This window comes from Hypanus sabinus, chromosome 1, assembly GCF_030144855.1.
Source record: "Hypanus sabinus isolate sHypSab1 chromosome 1, sHypSab1.hap1, whole genome shotgun sequence".
Taxonomy (NCBI): Eukaryota; Metazoa; Chordata; class Chondrichthyes; order Myliobatiformes; family Dasyatidae; genus Hypanus; species Hypanus sabinus.
This window is the reverse complement of record NC_082706.1, coordinates 160,704,760-160,724,948: the sequence shown is the minus strand read 5'-3', so window position 1 is coordinate 160,724,948 and position 20,189 is coordinate 160,704,760. Positions and strand designations below refer to the sequence as shown.

Below are 20,189 nucleotides of genomic sequence, written 5' to 3'. Positions count from 1 at the left end.
TCTTTTCAGTTCTGATGAAGGGCTCAATTAAAATGTCGACTTGCATATTTTGCCTCCACAAATGCGGCTTGAACTACGAGGTTCTGAATTATGTTCGTCTCTTCTGTTGCCTTTCCATCTGCAGCAGTATTTTTCAATGAATCAGTGTTATAGCCAATTTGAACAGATTCTAAGTATCAACAAATGCTTCCTTTATTTATTTATTCATTCATTCATTTTAGAATGATGATACTAACTCAATGATTTGCCATTTCTTGCAACTTCATAAGTGATTTTACCACAGTTCTGGGTCATTAACATTGATTGTCTACATCATGGTAACTACATTGTTCCTTAGCTCAGCCATTTTAATTTTTACCTGAATTGGCACAGAAATAATTGTGCATATACAGATGAACATGCTATTTTAATGGTCTCAACGTAAGCACTTGAATAGATCTTGAGTTGATATAGTATATGTTACAAATGATTAGATACAATAAAATTGCACACTAACATTATACTGTTGTATGTTTGCTTCAGTCACTGTAATACATCCTGCTTGGAACCAGACTGGCCCAATATAAACTATCATTGACCTTTTGATACTTCACGTATGACTGGATATTTAAACCATACTGATCTGCTTATTAGAGATGTATTAAAACAAAGTTGTAAGCAATTAAGATTGATTTTGAAATACAACATTGTAAAGTGATAACATGAGGTATTTTTAAAAATCACTAAATATCTTGAGGTCTTTGACTTGTTGGGTTGCCAAGGAAGCTATTTCCCTTTCATTCAAACTACATGTTTACATAGATTTCTACCAAGGTCAGGAAATTTATCAGGAAGTGTCTTAATAGTAAGGGTAACATTCATACTAATTCTCTGGTGCACAGAGTTCAACATCCATCTTGAACAAAATAAACCAGGGAAAAGTACCCAAATATCTCTAAGAGCTGCCAGTTGTGTCACGCTGAGAGCAAATACACTGGGATAATATACTTGGCAATCAGCTGTTAGGAAAAAAAACTTTCACAGTATTGTTGTACATGGTGTTGCTCAGTTCACGCATGTCTTCCTCTCGTACAGCAGCCATTATCTCCAATATTTGACTATTAAGGAAAAAATTTAAGAGACTTGTTAATTTGAAAAGCAATACATTTCTAAATCTATATACATAAATCTTGTTCTTGAATTAATCTTTAAGAGCTGCTGTAATGTTTTATGAAACATTTTCTAGTTCATGAGATGCCTTAGAAAATTTGCTTTTATCATAACTATATTCTGCCTTATAAAAACACAATGCTGGCAGAACTCAGCAGGCCAGACAGCATCTATGGGAGGAGGTAGTGACGACGTTTTGGGCTGAAACCCTTCATCAGGATTCAACTTTTGGAAGTCACCTCACTGTAGGAAGGATGTGGAAACCATAGAAAGGGTGCAAAGCACAATTACAAGGATGTTGCCTGGATTGGGGAGCATGCCTTATGAGAATAGGTTGAGTGAACTCGGACTTTTCTCCTTGGAGTGACGGAGGATGAGAGGTGACCTGATAGAGGTATATACAATGATGAGAGGCATAGATCAAAGGTTTTTTTCTCCAGGGCTGAAATAGCTAACATGAGAGGGCATAGTTTAAAGGTGCTTGGAAGTAGGTACAGAGGTGTCAGGGTAAGTTCTTGTTTTTTTTAGGCAGAGAGTGGTGAGTGTGTGGAATGGGCTGCTGTCGATGGTGGTGGAGACAGATTCGAAAGGGTCGTTTAAGAGACTCCTGGATAGATACATGGAGCTTAGAAGAATAGAGGGCTATGGGTAACCCTAGGTAATTTCTAAAGTAAGTACATGTTTAGGACAGTATTGTGGGCCGAAGAGCCTGTATTGTGCTGTAGGTTTTCTATGTTTCTAAGCAAGGGAATTCAATAAAGTTATCCCTTCAACTGCCTCTACTGTAGCCACAAGTCCTATGATTAAACTGAATAGTGCAGCAAAGTGGTTCTCAGAACTAGATACAAGTAATGGATTTTGGCCTGTCCCATTGAAAAGAGAATGTCAAAATAAATGTGCTTTCACTTGCAAGGGTGAAGAGTATACATGGACAGCTTTGTCACAAGGGTTTCATAATTTGCCCTCCATTTTCCATCAATGTTTGGCCAATGGACTGAAAGTCATTTGAGCTCCCCAGTGTTTAATTCAATATGTAGATGATGTACTATTGCTGACAGAGACTTCAGAGGAGCATTATAAGTTATTTAAAGAATTACTTCAACTGTTACAGAAGATAGGCTTTAAGGTAAGCCTTAAAAAAGCTCAAATCATGAGGCAGCAGATTAGTTACTTGGGGTGGTCATAACCCCGGGAGATGAGTTGTTCATAAACAGCATGTAGATGTTATGGCAAAACTACCTTTTCCTACTGATGTGAAGGGATTGAGGTTGCTTCTTGGTTGAGTGGGGTATTATAGAGACTACATAGATGGCTTTGACACCAAAGCTTACCCACTTTCTTGAAGGAAGGCTTTCCATAGGAATGGAAACCAGAAAAGTCTAAGGCAGAATCAGGTCTTAAAATTAGCCTTGCAGAAGCACCTGCTCTTTATACCCTAAGCCCTTCCGAGCCATTCTCTTCAGATGTCACTGCCACCAGTAATATGATATTAGCTGTGTTACTCCAGGAGATACATGGCCAACTGAAACCAGTGGTGTATGCATCTCAAACTCGTGAATATCATCTATTAGCAGTATTTTGGGCAGTTAAACATTTCACTTATATTGATAGTCTTGATCCACTAACCATTTTAACAGAGCTTATTCCAATTCAGCTTTTGCTGGATGGCTGCAAGTATGGGGTAGTCAGTCAAACTCAACTTGCCCAATGGACATTGCAATTAATGTTGTAGTTAAAAGTTAGCAGCACAATCATGCTCACTGACAATTTAACTTAGTGGAGTGAACCTCATGAGTTAGGTAACAGTATTAAAAAGAATGGAAAGGACCATTCATTCCCACCTTAAAATCAGGAGAGGATAATAAAGTCATGCAACCAGTAAGTTCCTCTTGGAGGATCTTTGATGACAAATCGTCATCAGTTCATGGAGAGAGGCTTATGAGATGTGGTATATATGTAGAGGATGAGGAAGGAGTAGAGATGGAAAGTGTTGTGATCAAGTTACCTAAAAAAGAGTGCATGAGTGGCAGAGCCTGCTGTTAGAGCTTTTGTTGTTAGCCATCCAGGCAGGTATCCTGCAGGAGCAGTAATACACTCAGAAAGGATGTAATAGTCTTACTGAATATTTACCATTACAGGAAGCTAGAGATTGCGTTACAGCAGATGGTAAACCTTGCATTAGTACCTTTGCTGAAATATATATTTTGAGAAGGCAAGAAGAAACAGTTATAGAGTAAATACCTCGAAAGCTCATTGAAAAACATCCCCGGAAGGGAACAGAAAGGCAGATAAATTAGCTAAAATAGGAGCAAGGCATGGGGTGAAATGGAATCCAAATATAGAGGGAGTGATGACAAAGAAACCAGCAAAGAGTATACCTTTAGACTTAGTCAAGGTACTGCAACAGGATCGTAAGTTAGCAAAGGTACAGAGAGGAGAGAATTCTGAGGAGAAAGAGAAATATCCAGGAATACAGGTACAGAATGGGATTGCACTTAATGATAAATTTGTGTTGCCAGAAAGTGAAAGAAACCAGATGATGCACTGGTGCCCCATGACATTTTTGGGTATCAAAGAGCAGACAGAACTATGGAATAGTTGAAGAATCTCTGTTGGTGGCCAAAAATTGCAAGAGATAAAGACATTATTCTAAGAATAGTTTGACCTGTGCCCAGTATAACCGAGATAAATTGCTTAGAAAAGCAGTTCTAAGACAAACAAGCCCCATAAAAGAACCATAGGTTAACTTGTAGACTGATTTTGTGGAACCTTTACCTCCATTGCCTGAAGGATTGAAATATATCCTAGTGACTGAAATATATCCAAGTGAATAGAGGCTTTGCCAACTATAAATAGCTCTACTAAATTACAGCCAGGATTTTGTTCGATGGAATTTTTACCCAGGGAGTTTAGAATCATATCAAGGTCCTCATTTCACTGCATAGGTGATGCAAATTCTCATGAAGTTGTTTGGGATAAAATAGAGGTTTCATGTTCCTTATTGATCTCAATCCAGTGGAATTGTTGAATGGATGAACAGGACTTTAAAGACAATATTGGCTATAATGGCTAAACAGCACAGGACCACTGTCTTACCCTATGTCCTTATGATCATCTGTACCACCGAAGCTACTTTTGCTGGATTTACACCTTTTAAGTTGATGACAGGGAGAGAAATGAGGGTTAGAATTCCTGCTTGGGTTAGATTTATCATTGCCTGAGTATGACGGTATTGTAAAGGATAAATGGCTACAGCAATTAATAGGACTGAAAGTTATGACCTCAGTACATCAGCCAGGTTCTTTTACATCTTCGAGATTTGTATATGATACCATATAACGTCACTGACAGAGCCCATCCATCAGTTTATTGAATCCAAACTGTTCCTAATAAGTTAGGTTGGTATCATATTAACCAACTTAAACCCCTTGTTCTCTAGTAGCTGAGGTCTTAAGGCAGGTTGTCAATATGATGTTCTGGAAGTGGTTGGGCAACCACTTACAGTTCGCATCCAGAGGTTAACAATAGTTCACTTCATACTCAGCATCAAGAAGGAAGGTTTAAAGCAAGGCAACCATTGTAATCGTCTAAGTCAAGGCAGAGGCAATGGAAGAGAAACAGATGGGATGCTGTGTTCATCACTAGATCTTCTGGATATAAAGCGGAGAATGGAAAAGTTAAATTTAGAGGAAATATCAGATGACTCAGTAACTATAGAAATTGCTCTTGATGTTTTTTCCCAGTTGTTTGTAAATGAGTAGTATTGTAATACTACTGACGAGTGGCCCCTTAGTAGTTGAAGGCTTTGCTGAAGGTTACATGTTCTATTAAATGTATTGGCCAAATGCATTTTAATCTGGACAGCTGCAAGGTATGAAGATTAGATTGGCTGCAGATGCACAATTCACAACATTCATGAAAATGCCTATTTGGATTGCATCCGATACACTGGTAATGGTAGAAGACTGTGTGGATGAGGAAGGTGAACTGGTAGTATGAATTCATGATGAATTGAGACAAGATTTTGTAAAAGAAGTAAGAACAATGTCTGTTGATAATCAAGGTTGTGTAATGGGGAAAAAATGGGAGTACTAGGATAATGGTGGGAAAGCATGTCTTTTTCGGTCCTGCTTCAGGAAGAAAAGGACTTATAACTCAGGTACATCTTCAGTGTGAACGTAATAGTATTGTTGGCATGGACACAAATTAGAACCGAGATCAGTTAGCATGTGCCCCAGACAACTTGATCCCAGTTGCTCCTGAGCCTCGATCTTCCATATATCCCATGGTAGAGTCCATGACAACTTATACCATAACAATTGTACTGACATCCGTTACTAGAAATTTGTTGAGTGATAAGATTCAGACAGATGCAAAGGGAGTAGGGCTTTTATTAGACAAAACAGAAGAACAAATTGTTCTACTACCAGGATAAAGACATGTTCAAGTGTTGCTCAACTAACATCACTCCAAATTCGTAGTTGGTGTGTAATAAGCCTCCAACATTTCCAACAAGGAACTTATCCATCATTTATTAATTGAAAATTTAACCATACAAAATTTAAAACACGAGAGCGGCAAAGAAGGGGGCTTAATGAACTTGTGAGAATTAGGATATGCTGCTGGAGTTTCCATGGTAAGCACTAAATATGCAAGATATTACTGAGGTAAACTCTCCATTAAATTCTCTAAAGAACAAGCGAATGTAGTTTCAGAGATGCTCCACATTTTACATCCCTTGGGAGATGTGACAAACTGAATTATTGGCAGAGTTAATAATGAAACTACTCAAATGCTAAGGATGCTGTTTATACAACCTATTACCTCATGGTTACTTTCTACTGTTTATGTCTGAATGAATACAGTACAAAAGGAACACCAGCATTAATTTTGTACTGTATTCACTCAGACATATCAACAGTAGTGTGATTCTCAGAATTTTCTGTGATCAAAAGGGGAAAGATGTTGGCCATGAAGGAAGTAAAATGTGGAAGAAAACATCAAACTTGAATGAGTCCGGACAGTGGAAGTAGACAAACCAATTGTCATTGTTCTTGCCATGTGGTTGAAGGAATGGGAATGGGAATGATTCTTATTTTGGGAAGCTGCTCGGTAACCTCCATTTTGTGTGCTGTCTTGTGAACTGGTTTTGCTCACGAATAGCAGTAATGTCCAATTAAGAAGTTATTTGTGTTGTGTTCTTTGGTAAGATAAAACATGTAAGTTTACAAATAGGGAAGCCTGAGCCTAGTAACTAGCTGGTATGCTCTGATTCAGAACAAAGAGACATTTATTACAACTTTTCACTTGAAAGAAAGGCAATAAAATGATGCTGGCTTGAAGCAGAGCCAATGAGAAGTTGACACCTGTTAGCTAAATAGGCCAAAGCCAACATTTGAATTGATAAGGAGTGTATAAGAATAAAAGGATTATTTATTTATTGATTTATTTATTTAAGGCTTTGTTTATTGATTTATACAGGAAATTGTGCCTAATGCCATGTTCTAATATTGGATGAATCATAGAAAATTGAACAAGTGGTGTTAATGGATGCCAAAATATGATGCATATTGAATAGCAGTTTCGTAATCTCACAACATTAATTGCAAGCATATGCAATACCTTGAAAGTATATTCTCAATGGACCTTTGTTTACGACAAGGATAAGAGAATCACAATGATACTTGCCATAACTTGAATTACTGAAGGTTGGGGTGGGGGAGAAGTAAGGAATTTCTTTAGTAAGAATACTCACATAATATGGCATGGTTCATTCCTATCCTTAAGGCAATATCCTTCTTCCCACTTCTTCTTTGTTGGAAAAGTTGTTTTCACGTATTTAGCACCGGCATGAGTGTTCTTTACTCCACACCATGGTGCATCTTACCAAAAATAAACAAATTGCATGACAGATCTTTAAAAACCATGTCAAAACACACGTTTTATGAATAGAAACTGATCCAGACATTATAATACAACATTCTTTTCTGGAAAATATATTTATATATTCAAACATAACAAATAGCAGGGGCTAGAACTCAAGCCTGCCTTTATATTCCACATTACTGGTTATCTTTTATTTCAAAAACACTTGGAGAATCTGATGCGGGGTTTCAGCTTGAAACATCGACTGTTCCTTTCTTTTCCTCCCTCTGTGCTACCCCCAGATGCCCTTTGAATCGCTAAGATCCTCAAGTTAAGAAACAGCGAGGGTAAGATGACCCTAATAGGGATGGGAGTTATTTAGCCTCCAAACAGTAACCAGGATGTGGTCTACAAATTACAGCAGGAGATAGAAAGAGCATGTCAAAAAAACAATGTTATATTAGTCATGGGGGATTTCAATATGCAGACAGATTGGGAAAATCAAGTTGATGCTCGATCCCAAGAGGGAAAATTTTTGGAATGCCTATGAGATGGCTTTTTTGGAGCAGCATGTGGTTGAGTGCACTAGGGGATCAGCAATTCTGGATTGGGTGTTGTGTAATGAACCAGATATGATTAGGGAGCTTAAGGTAATGGAACCCTTGGGAGGTAGTGATCATAATATGACAGAGTTCACCCTGCAAATTAGCTTCTCTCTCACAAAGTCAGATGCATTGGTACTACAGCAAAGTAATGGAAATTAGAGCATGGGAAAGGAGCTGGCCAAAATTGATTGGGCCATTAGCAGGGATAATGGCAGTACAGCAATTGCTGGCGTTTCTGTGAGCAATTCAGAATGTGCAGGATAGATGCATCGAAAAAGGAGGAAGCATTCTAAAGGCGGGGTGATGCAACTGTGGCTGACGAGGGAAGTCAAAGCCAACATAAAAGCAAAAGAAAGGGCATAAAATAGGGAAAAAAAGTGGGAAGTTAGAGGATTGGGGAAATTTCTAAAAACCAACAGATGGCAACTTTGAACAACCATAAGGAAGAAAGGAAGAAAAGATGAAATCTGAAGGTAAGCTAGCAAATGACATCAAAAATGATACCAAAAGTTTTTCAAGATATTTAAAGAGTAAAAGTGAGGCGAGAGTAGATATTGAAATGCTGGAGAGATAGTAATAGGGGATGGGAAAATGGCAGATGAACTGAATAAGTATTTTGCATTTGTCTTCAGATTATGGAGAGAAGACAGGGAGAGGGAAATGGTTCAGTCACAGTGAATTTGTAGACCAGATTTGATGGGCTAAAATAGCCTAATTCTGCTCTTGTATGTTATAATCATTTTAAAACCACATGCACTAGAAATTCCAAGGCAAGCTTTGCTTCAAATGAGAAGTTGTTAAGGGACAAAAGGGAAAGGAACCATTTGCTCTTGCCCTTGTCATGGTTGAAACTGGCTAATTATACTGATCACACGTGGGATAGGGCAGGGTTTTGGAAATCCCTCTGAAATTCAGGGTACTGCATTGTATGTGCACAGTTTTTCGAAGAGCAGAACGAAAAAGGGAATAATAACTCCAACTGTTCAATAAATTTAGTTCAAGAGCTGAGACTTTCAACCTACTAAGTTCCCAGGCTGCATTCCTACGTCCAGATTACGCAATCTCAATAACAAACATGCCAGGGAGACGCATACATCTCCAGCACCTCTCTGCTGTGAAGATGGAGTAATTGCTGGTTCCAGTTCACATTAGTTATTCAGCAGCTGCTGCTGGGTGTGCACCTACAGATCATGGGAGAGGACAGGACTATAATTCACTCACCAAGTAGCATGCTGAATTGCTGGGAGCTTGAATGCCACAGAACCTCATTAACAATCAAACATCAATACATACTGGAGAGAGGGAGAAACACCTCACCATAAAACTATGCTCTATCCACTCTTCATATCTCTTAGATTTGTATACCTCTATCAGGTCCCCCTTCAAGTCTCATCTGTTTCAAGGAAAACAATACCAGTTGATACAGTTTTCCTCAACCAAAGTGGCAACAATGTGCTACATCTCTTCCACATCTTCTCTAGTATAATCACATGCTTCCTAAAAGTATACACTAAACCAGCTCTGGCCCAATGAAGCTGTACCATGATCTCAATGCTCTTAAATTCTATGCCCTAGCTAATGAACAATTAGCTGTATATTATCTTCACCATCTTACCAACCTGTGCTGCCATCTTTAGCGATCCAAGGCCTTGAACATAAAGATCATTTCATTGCTTCATAGGGCCCTACTGTTCATGGTGTATATCCCGTCCTCATTAGACCTCCCTAAATGCATCATCTCACAGTTACTGGGAATAAAGTCCATCTGCCATTGCTCAATTTACCAGCATATCCATTTAGTTCTGAAACCTATAAACAAGATGGCAGTGGGATAGCAGCAACGGTGACGGAGAGAGGAGGCAGAGGTGGGAGGAACACAGTGGGAACTGTGAGAATGCATCTCTTCCAAAGGAGGCTTGGACAAGATCTTAAGGACGAAAATGTGCTTCCTGTTATTTATTTCCCCGGGAGCTCGCCTTCAGCTGTGATGTCTGCTCGTGGCCCTACACCACTGCGCCCACTTCAAGCCAAGGCCCAGCTGTTTCATGCCCCGTATCCTCGCCACAACACCCGGTCCGGAGCATGGCACGGTGACACGCCCCAGGTCCGGTTGACCCGGCTGGTAGCACCTGGTAAGGGTCCCTTGCTTGGGGTTACGAGCGATGGCCAACGGTGGACACAGCAGGAGACTGGTGGGGAAGGTGGAAGAACTACAACCTTGGAAGACAATGGTTGCTTTGGAAGCAGACCATCTATCAAGAAGAGAGGTGGTGATCTTTTTAAGTTCACCCGGCAGAAGGCAAAGCTAAACACTGCTGTAACCTGCCGAGTACAGGATTTCCCAATATGTCAGTCTCAATAAAGGATCAAAAAAATGACATTAATGACAAGTGTCAGGACAGAATGGTATGGAGGGAAATCGCCCGCCAACTGGAAATTCCAGATGCGACCTAACGACGATGATGAACCTATGATTATTTCTCACAATCAACAATACGATCAATTTTTGATTCACTTGCAAAGTTAGTCAACATACCTGCTACATTAATATCCAGATCATTAATGTATGTCTTGAATTAAGACTTCTGATTTCCAAAAGCAGCAATATTCTCCTTTTGTATTATTGTTTTTTCAGGAAATCTTCACTTGAAAATCATCCTTTACCCCAGCAGGATTAGTTTATTTCTTTTAACTTGTTCTCATTCATCACTTTATATTTATCTTCTCACTTTAATCAAGTAGATATAAAAATCTACTTTCTCAGTCCTTGTAAAAAGATCATTAGCCTGCAACATAAACCTGGTTCTTTCTCTATGAGCTTACATATCACTTACAGCACCTACTGTTTTTATTTGAAATACAACTTACCAGTTTCTATCATCAGTCTTTCACTTGGGATGGATTTCATAGCTTCAAGATTTGATTCTGTTTTTAAAGAACTGTAAAAAATAAAGTTTGTACTTAACTGAAAAATTAATTGAAAAGAAAATTTTAATTTTAAATAAGAGAAAGTCTGCAGATGCTGGAAACCCAAAGCAACATACACAAACTGCTGGAGGAACTCTGCTACCTATTCATTTCCACAGATGCTGCCTGACCTGCTGAGTTCTTCCAACATTTTGTGTATGATTCTTGATTTTATTTGGGATGTTCCGAATTATTCAATTCTAACTGCTATGATACTTGTAAGGCAAATTCAAACTTCTCTGGATGGTAGAGCTGGGAGAAAATTGCATTCATCTCTATGAATGAATAGAGATGAATATGGATGAATGGAATTTGTTGCCACGGGCGGCAGTGGAGGCCAAGTCATTGGGTGTATTTAAGGCAGAGATTGATAGGTATCTGAGTAGTCAGGGCATCAAAGGTTATGGTGAGAAGGCGGCGGAATGGGACTAAAGGGGAGATTGGATCAGCTCATGATGAAATGGCGGAGCAGACTCGATGGGCCGAATGGCTGACTTCTGCTCCTTTGTCTTAAGGTCTTATCTCAAGTCAGCTAGTCTTGTACTTCCAAGCCCATGCATTGAAATGTGAAAGTCAGATGAACTACAGGTCAGTTGTCAATGCATCTGACCTCCCGCTCTACCTCTGGATTCATCAGAGACTAAAAATGAAGTACTGTTTGTTCTCTAGAGTTTCTGGATCAAACCTATTCGATTGATACTTTGGACTTTTTCCATGTCACTTATTTATGATAAATTAGTAACAGTAAAAGGAATTGCATCAAAGGAGCAAACTGACAATGACAACAAAAATTAAGGATTCTGCTTATTTTTAAAAATGTTTAACTGACAAAACATTCTTCACAGTCAAATTATTATTTAGTTCTTGCAGATTTTCTCTCAACCAAAAAGGTGTGCAAAGATGTTTCCTCCTGGAACCAGAAGGTGAGGGGAGGCAGCAGTGAGATACTATGAGCTGTAAGGTTCTGCCTGAAAAGATGGGGAAAGCTGATTTATTGGAAACTTTCAGAAGGAAATGGAAAATACTCTATGGGAAAAAGATAACATATTTAGGATAAAGGGGAAGAGGTAAAGGTGTTCAGGAGACCTTCCCAGAAAGATGAGCAGCCATAGGAGAAAATGCTGGAAATTAAATACCTGGACTGAGGTTTCAGACCTCTTCACAAGGATAAAAGGAATTTTAATGATTTTGCTGTCTGGTGAAGGTCAGTAGAGACGCTGCAAACCTTGTCTATCTGGATAAGCAGTATCACGGTCACCGAAACACACACCCACCCACACCCTTATCCACCAAATCTGCAAAACACTCACAAAACTCTTCCCTCTCATTGTTAAAGGCCCAGCTTCAAAGTAGATAAATGAGTAAGCACCTGAAAAGTACAAGGGTATATGACCTACATTCCAACCAGTGTCGTATCTAACTGATGCCACTATGCCTGTAAAGGGTGCCAATGAAGGACTCCAGTGATAGCTCAGGGTTGGCTTCTAATCCAGATAGTATCCTGATAAATCTCCTGTTTTCTAACTCCATAGCTTCCACACGTCGTTCCTATAATGAGGTGACAAGAATTGTATGCAATACTTCAGATGTGGCCAAGGTGCAACATAACTTCCTGACTTTGCAGATGCACTCTTGAAATTAATAGATGCCTGGAGTCATTGCCTTTGAGATCCTTGGCACCCAGATGCACTGATGCTCTGACTGATGGAGGTAAGACTGTGGCTCCTGAAGACTTCAGAGGGGAGTAGTAGGCTCTCTTAGCTCAGGCTTCCTTCTCATTTGCTCTCCTTCTTCAGCATCCACTGGCACGCTGTTGCTGTATTTGGTCCCTGCTTTGAACTTGGTCATGCTGCAAACTCAACAGGGCAATCACTAAAGTATGCACTTTTCAGTGATCAGCGCATCACAATTCCACACAACACGTTCCACTGCTGACGTATGGCTAGTTCCCTGAGGTCTAATTTGCAACGGACTTAACAAACTTGCAGCTGGTTAATAATTCAGAAAATAGTGCAGTTTTAGGTGATGTTTAAGATGTGTTCTCCTGTTTGTATTGCACACTGCATGTTAATAATATAACATGTTTCATTCTTCCACTGACAATTGCATGGTGACTTTGTGCTCTCCAAACAGTCTCCACAGATTGTTAATAGAAGAAATGCTTGAACTATTATTCCCAATTCAAGCTCTTGTTGCTTGTCATTTTTCACTTATGAATTTCAAAGGCAAAGCAATTGTGCTGAAAATCGTACACGTCACATTGAGGTTTTGGTCTAGATATTTCAACTACTAAAGGAATGATTCCTCATTGTAAGGATTTATTCAAGACCTTGTTGTCAACTGCGTAATGTAAAATTACCTGTGTAATTACCTGGTGGCACAGTGGCATCAGCTCCGGACTTCAGAAGCGAAGGGTCCCAAGTTCGAAACCAGTTGGCCCCCCCTCCCCCCGGGCATGCTTTCCACCCGTGCTGGGTTGGGCGTCGAGCTAGCCACTCGGCCTCGTAAAAAACAAGGGTAGAGTCAGGAACATTCATACGATGACCCAGTTCATCCAAAAGGAGACCAATCCTGACATCAGGCGCCAGACCAGAATGGCTGACTGTCTGGTGTGACACGCTATGAATGAATGAACCCGTGTAATTATTTTGCTATTAAAAATGTCCTTAAATTGTGTATATTCACTGAAAATTATCCCTAAAGTTTCAATTAGTTAATTACAATTCCCAAGCTCAATTACAATATTAAATGTGTTAAAATTAAAATTTCAGAACTACTGACATCACCAACCCTTGGAACATACAAACTAGGGGCTGTGACGATTTATTTGATTTTCAGGGCTAGAGAAAATACCGGTAAAAATGGTTGAGTAAACCGAGAAAATGTTTAAAAGCTGTTTAAACATAAACAATAGAGCGCTGGACAGGCTATTCAGCCCATGATGTGCCAGTCTTCATGCCAATTTGTACCAGATGTTAGTACTGAGTTTGTGCCAATTAGTACCAAATATTACAGGAGATCAGTGCTGAGTGTATAAATACATTAGGACATTTAGAGGTCAAGGACCAGAAGCACTGGGACTCCTAAAGAGTATTAAAGTGGATAGGTCCCCAGGGCCTGATGGGATTTACCCCAGGTTATTGAAAGAGGCAAGAGATGAGTTTGCTGGATCCTTGACCAGTATCTTTGTGTCCTCTCTCACCACAGGTGAAGTCCCAGAGGACTGGCGAGTGGTTAATGTACCTCTATTTAAGAAGGGAACAAGGGAAAATCCTGGGAACTATAGACCAGTAAAAGTCACGTCAGTTGCAGGAAAGCTGCGGGAGAAAATTCTTAGGGTCAGGACATATGAGCATTTGGAGACCTACGGCCTAATTAGGGAGATTCAGCATGGCTTTGTACGGGATAGGTCATATCTTACCAACTTGATTGAGTTTTTTGACAAGGTAATGAGAGAGATTGATGAGAGTAGCGCAGTGGATGCTGTCTACATAGTTTTTAGTAAACAGAAGATTAAGATGCAGGGGGTCTGCGGCGAATTGGCTGTTTGGATTAAGAAGACAAAGGGTAGTGGTTGAAGGGACTTATTTGAGCTGGAGGTCTGTTATTAGTGAGCTTCCACGGGTACTTGTGTTGGGACCTCTGCTGTTTGTGATGTACATAAATGACCTGGATGAAAATGTAAATGGGTGGGTGGTAATTTTGCAGATAATACCAAGATTGGTGGAGATGTGGATAGCAGATAGAAGACTGACAAAGAATACAGCACAATATAGATCAGTTGCAAATATGGGCTGAGAAATAGCAGATGGAGTTCAACCCAGAAAAATGAGGTGTTGCACCTCAGTAGGGCAAATCAAGGAGACAGTCTTTGCAAGGTCCTTAACAGTGTTGCTGAGCAGAGAACTCTTGAGATCCAAGTTCATAGTTCCTTTAAAGTCGATAGGGTGGTTACAAAGGCTTATGGAATACTTACTATTATTAATAAAGACATTGAGTTCAAAAGTCAGGAGGTTGTGTTACAACTTCATAAAACTCACTGAGACCACATCTGGAGTATTGCATACAGTTCTGATTGCTCAACTATAGGAAGGCCGTTGAGGGAAGGAGAGAGTGCACAAGAGGTTCACCGGGATGCTGCCTGGATTGGAAGGCACGTGCTATCATGAGAGGCTGGATAAACTTGGGTTGTTTAGGGCACCAGAGGTCTGAGGGGAGATCTGATAGAAAGGACAGAGGGTATCTGTTTCCCTGGGTTGAAATGTCTAATACCAGAGGGCGTACATTGAAGGTGAGTGGGGATAGGTTCAAGGAGAATGTGGTTTATTACTCAGTGAATCATGGATGCCTGGAATGTGCTGTCTGGTATGGTGGTAGAGACAAATACATTGAAGTTTTTAGGAGGCATTAGGATAGCCACGTGGATATAAGGAAGATGGAGGGATATGTATATAGAAGGGTTAGTTTAAAGGGTGGTTTTGATTTGCCTTTTAGCTGATTTGGCACAACAGTGAGAGCCAAAGGGCCTGTCCTGTGCTGTACTGCTCTATGTTCTAAATATCCTCCTGTTTATCATCTGTACCTTCAATTCTATTCATATTCATGTCAACCTAAAAGCCTCTTAAATTCCAAGCTGCCTGCTTCCATTACCATCCCACTCTCTGTGTAAAAAGAAAACTTGCTCCTCCTGTCACTATTAACTTTAAAAACGTGTCTTCTTCTTGTGTTTGACATTTCAACCCTGGGGGAAGATAGTTTTCCCTATCCATGCCTCTTAATTTACAAGAACACAGGTATCCTCTTCGCCTCCTACACTCTAGAGAGAATAACCTAAATTTATCCAAGCTTTCCTTCTACTCATACCCTAACCCTAATCCAAGCAGCATTCTGATAAACCTCTTCTGCGTGCTGCTCATACTTCCTACAATGAGGCAACCAGAATTGCACGCAATATTCCAAGTATGGTTGGACTATAGTTTTATAGAGCCACAACATGACTACTTTACTCTTTTACTCAATACCCTTACCAATGAAGGCAAGCATTCCATACCTCTTCTTTACTTAAAATCTTTAGAGCCTGAAAGGAACCATTTTGAAGCAAATACACCACCTTCACCAATAATCCCAATGTTTAATTACCTTGTTTCTGATACTACCTCAATTTAAAAGTTTCATTCTTGTTTCAAATCACCTACATATTTTTCTCCTCCCCATAACTGTTACATACTCCAGCTCTTCATCAGTCATAGCTATCAGTTCTCTTCCAGTTCTGGCCCTGTGTATTCTTTATAACAGTCATTCCTTTATTTTTATAGACCAGAATTCTGGATTGCCACCATCTCTTTTTATACTCTCCTTTAGATGCTCCTTAAAACAGTCATACCTTTAGATGCTCCTTTGACTAATCTTTTAAACTCCAATACTCTACTAATATCCCTACTGTAGTTGTAGACCAAATTTGGTTTGATAATACTCTTGAAGTGTCTTGGCAATATCTGACTTTCCCAAATGGCATTGTGAATGCCTATAGTTTGTCATAAAGTACATTATAAAGACAATGTGGAATTATTCTGCCATCTTGTGGACATGGTGTATTACTACAGTGGCACCAGGACTAAAAGACCAAATATAATTGATTACATAACTGAGCACAAAGAATGCTTTTTCAAAAATATTGAAAATGTGTTGACATAGTGGTATAGGATATCATCAAGATGTACAAGAGCAACAGAGGAAGCTTTCTTGGACTAAATTTCCCAAATTAATGATCTATTATCTAGAAAGAGAAGGGTGACACTTTACCTGCAAGAAGCATTCAAACCCATACCTCTCTCCCAAATCATGCAACATTTGTTTGGAAACAAGTAGCCATTGCTTAATTAAGAGCCACCACATCAAAACCCTGCAACTCTCTGGACTGTAGTATTTCATCATTTTCTTGAGGTCAGTTCGGAAATGAACCTCGCTGACTACGCCCTCATCCACAGCAAATTAAAATAGATCCTAATCTACTATATAGAAATTGTTTTCTGAATGTTGTTATGAGTTTAATGTGCTACTTTATAACCTGAGATGTACTTAAGAGGGTTTATAGATGGCAGATGAGAAGCCAACACGAGCTTAAAATCGCAAAGAGGAAAGAACTGCTGAATCAGGACCAGGTGTAGGGGAAAGACAGCAATGGGGCAGTAAACAATGAAAAAATTTTAAAAGCAGCCTGGAAGAGGGTTGAATAATCTATTCATTATGAATTACATCAAACTGTACAGATTCTGTATGCCTCAAGCTTAGCTACATTTTAATTTTCTTTGAACAGGCAAAACCTGCAGATGCTGAAAATCCGAAGTACTCATCAGATCAGGCAATTCTTGCGGACAAACAGTTAATAATACTTCAGATTGATGACCTTGTTAGAATTTTTCTACTGCCAAAAAAATGGAGTCCTTTTCATTCATTCTCTATACTACCACAATGGATCAAGAATTTTTGATCAAGCCCCCATTATTTTCAATCAATGGATTCTATACTTGCACAACAATACAAATACTATATCTGGAAGCATTTTTTCAGCATCTCACATCCAGATTCAAATGATAAGCAGAGCACGAGATCCCCTAACTACACTGGACAGGAAAATGCTGGGAGATGTTGAAAGTTTTATCAGCTTGCGCTGCCACAGATGAAATTAAATTTTGATATTTTATTAAAATTTATACATTAAGTTTGCTTTCATGTTTTTCAGTATTTGCTTAAATGATTCAATTTCTTTTAATTTTGAGTGTTTTTAAAATACAATTGTTTAATTTAGTTATTTAATTTCTAATGGATTATTCAAAGAAATGAATTCAGAAGTTTCTAAGTTGTCAGCTGGAAAGACCTGAGAAATGATTTAGTATGCTGTTAATATCTAGCACTTACTTTGTGCCTGAACTGTATCGGCTGAGTGTGAGAATGTAGCATGTGCACATGCTGCTGATTGATCACGCAATGAATCGATTGGGCCTCCAATGTGCTGAGAGCCCTCTCTCCCATTTCGGAGTTCTAGACTATAAGGTGGCCAATATGTACTGTTACTAACATGATTCTGTAAAAAATATCGTGTCGTTCTTGCTCTGTGTACAGGTAACACTGCCCATACATCTAACTGACAGCATTACGTGTTAGTTCCAGCTACCAGACAGGACATCATTAATTTTGCTCAGGGCAGTTTTGCTATTAAGTGCAAAGGTAATGATATCACCCAGGTACCATTTGGGTAGACTGAAATGCAGAATTCTGGGACAGATACTCGAGGACTTCAAAAATAGTGAACTTACCATTCCCTTGTTGAACACCAACTTTCAGTGCTTTACCCAATTGGTGTACTTCCCTCTGCATTCACTTTCATTCAGTCTAGCTACACACTTAACTATACAGCTCCCTACTTTTCACCTAACTTAATTATATATATTGGTGAAAAACTGACATTTTAGTAAATATTACTGCTTGTCATTTCTCAAAGAATCCATCAGTTTTTGCCCCTTTCAAACCCAAACAATAACCTCAGTCAGAATTATGTTCATTGTCTCAAAACAAATTTCTGTCAGTCGTCTTCAAAATTACTGCTTACTACATCAGCATTTCCAATCCACCTTACAACTACAGTAGCCTGGTAAAATGGTTTTCCTCCAGTAAACTGGTTCATTAGCATCTCCAGTGTCATAATTCATTGGCTCTTGCAGCCTTCATGTACATAACTCCAAAATTCACTAGGTCAAATGTCAATTCAAAAATGTTCTTGCTGGAATCTGTTGGAATTGGTTTACAATTTAAATTGTCATCTTTTTAGTATGATTTTAGATATATGGGGATAGAGATGATATTTAAGTTAATGATCTAGTTATGATAATAGCTATAATCACATTGTAGAAATAGAGTAGAGATGTTTATGCTTTGCTTGGTAGAACATACAAATGTCAAAAATTCCAAATTATAGGAATATTAAATTAGACCACAAAAATATTAATATTGAAAACAAAAGAATGATGAATAAAACTAATTAAAATACAGACTTTTTAGCTTCTAACATGATGAGAAAAAAATACAAATATTTACAAGTTCATAGTACCACTCAAATTTACCAGCCATTTATTCCAATATAGAGGCCCATTTCTAGAAAGGCAGCAGCTTCTTCTTTTGTGCCATCAAAAGAATGCACCTAAAATAATTAAGTGAAATTAACAAGTCACTTTTAAAATACACTAACCCTATATTTCCAGGCTTTATCAAGTGATAATTATTTTCAGGTAGGATAGAGAGCATACACTAGTGTGAATGTGTTACTCTGAATCCACCCTTACAGATTCAGGTAGCACACCAAGATCACATTACCAGAAGCAAAAATCAAGTGTTGATTAGATTGCACAGGTTATCAGTAAGACCTCCAAGAATGTTTAAAATGAGAAAGCAAGGCAGAAATTACAGACAGTGAGATTAAAAGAAAGAAAAGACAAAGCAAAAATCAAGTGTTGATTAGATTGCACAGGTTATCAGTAAGACCTCCAAGAATGTTTAAAATGAGAAAGCAAGGCAGAAATTACAGACAGTGAGATTAAAAGAAAGAAAAGACAATAAAAGATCAACATTTTGGGAAGTCAAATTCTAGCATAAAATAAATGACAGGGATTTTAGGAGCAATGATGACCAAAAACCTTGGGCTGCATATCTGTAGCTCCTCAGAAGAGGAAGCAGGTCATTAGAATGACGAGAAAAGAATTTTCTTTATGAGAGATTTCAAGGTCTTTATAAGCAAGGGAATTGAGCATTAGAGTTGGATACTATTTTACAGTGTACAAAACCACTGGTTAGACCAGAGATGGCAAACCCTCTTAAGAACATGTGCCCAAATTGGCAATAAAGAAAAAAAAACTTGTGTGCAATGGAGAGATTTATTATTTATTAATGAGTTAGTATCAATAATTATAGACTTTTTAAAAAGGAAAAAAGACTGAATTCTGTTGCTTATTCATTGCTCTACTATTAGTAAAAGTATAAGAGACAGATTGAAATAAATGAAGCATTTTAGAAAATCTGTTCAAAAGTTATCAATATTAATCTTTGAGAGGCAATAGAAAAATAACATCTTTTATAAATTGTTATTGTACTCAGAATACAGTGTTGTGAACAAGATAGAATGGAAAAGGTAAACAACTTAATATCTAATTGATGATCTTAAAACATAGTTTTTCTAATATAAATGTTTGCGAAATAATTATTCACGAAGGTGCTAAAGTGCATACAATATTTGCCATTATCATCACTGAATATCCATTACTCAGTCACAAGCCACAGAATCAAAAACAGAGCAAGAGTAATGTCAACTGGTTCAACCATTGACTGTCACAATATTGATGTGCACACCTGATCTGTGAAGATTTCAAAAGGTATCATCCAACGTCATGTGTTTTCACAACCATCTAGCTGGTGGGAGACATTTGCTCTGAAAATATCTCACTGCTGTCAAGTTGTAAAAAAATTAATTTGCTGCCTTATCTGGTAGTAAAGATGATCATTATGTCTCTTTTTATTATGTGTGGGGTGTAAAGAATAGAAGGGCAGCACTGC

The 20,189-nt window shown here is 38.6% G+C and overlaps 1 protein-coding gene across 2 annotated transcripts in view; it reads right to left on the bottom strand.

Annotated features, from left to right (window-relative positions):
* Window positions 1-387: 387 nt before the first annotated feature.
* The window catches only part of tatdn1 (TatD DNase domain containing 1), a 76,714-nt gene continuing 56,912 nt past the window's right edge, over window positions 388-20,189 (bottom strand). For both annotated transcript variants that reach the window (XM_059979968.1, XM_059979977.1), the window contains 4 exons: window positions 18,707-18,783; window positions 10,488-10,558; window positions 6,905-7,031; window positions 388-1,097 (listed from right to left, as the gene is read on the bottom strand). In XM_059979968.1, coding sequence (XP_059835951.1) covers window positions 995-1,097; window positions 6,905-7,031; window positions 10,488-10,558; window positions 18,707-18,783 — 378 coding nt within the window. In that variant the 3' untranslated portion in view covers window positions 388-994. The remainder of the gene's footprint in view (window positions 1,098-6,904; window positions 7,032-10,487; window positions 10,559-18,706; window positions 18,784-20,189) is intronic.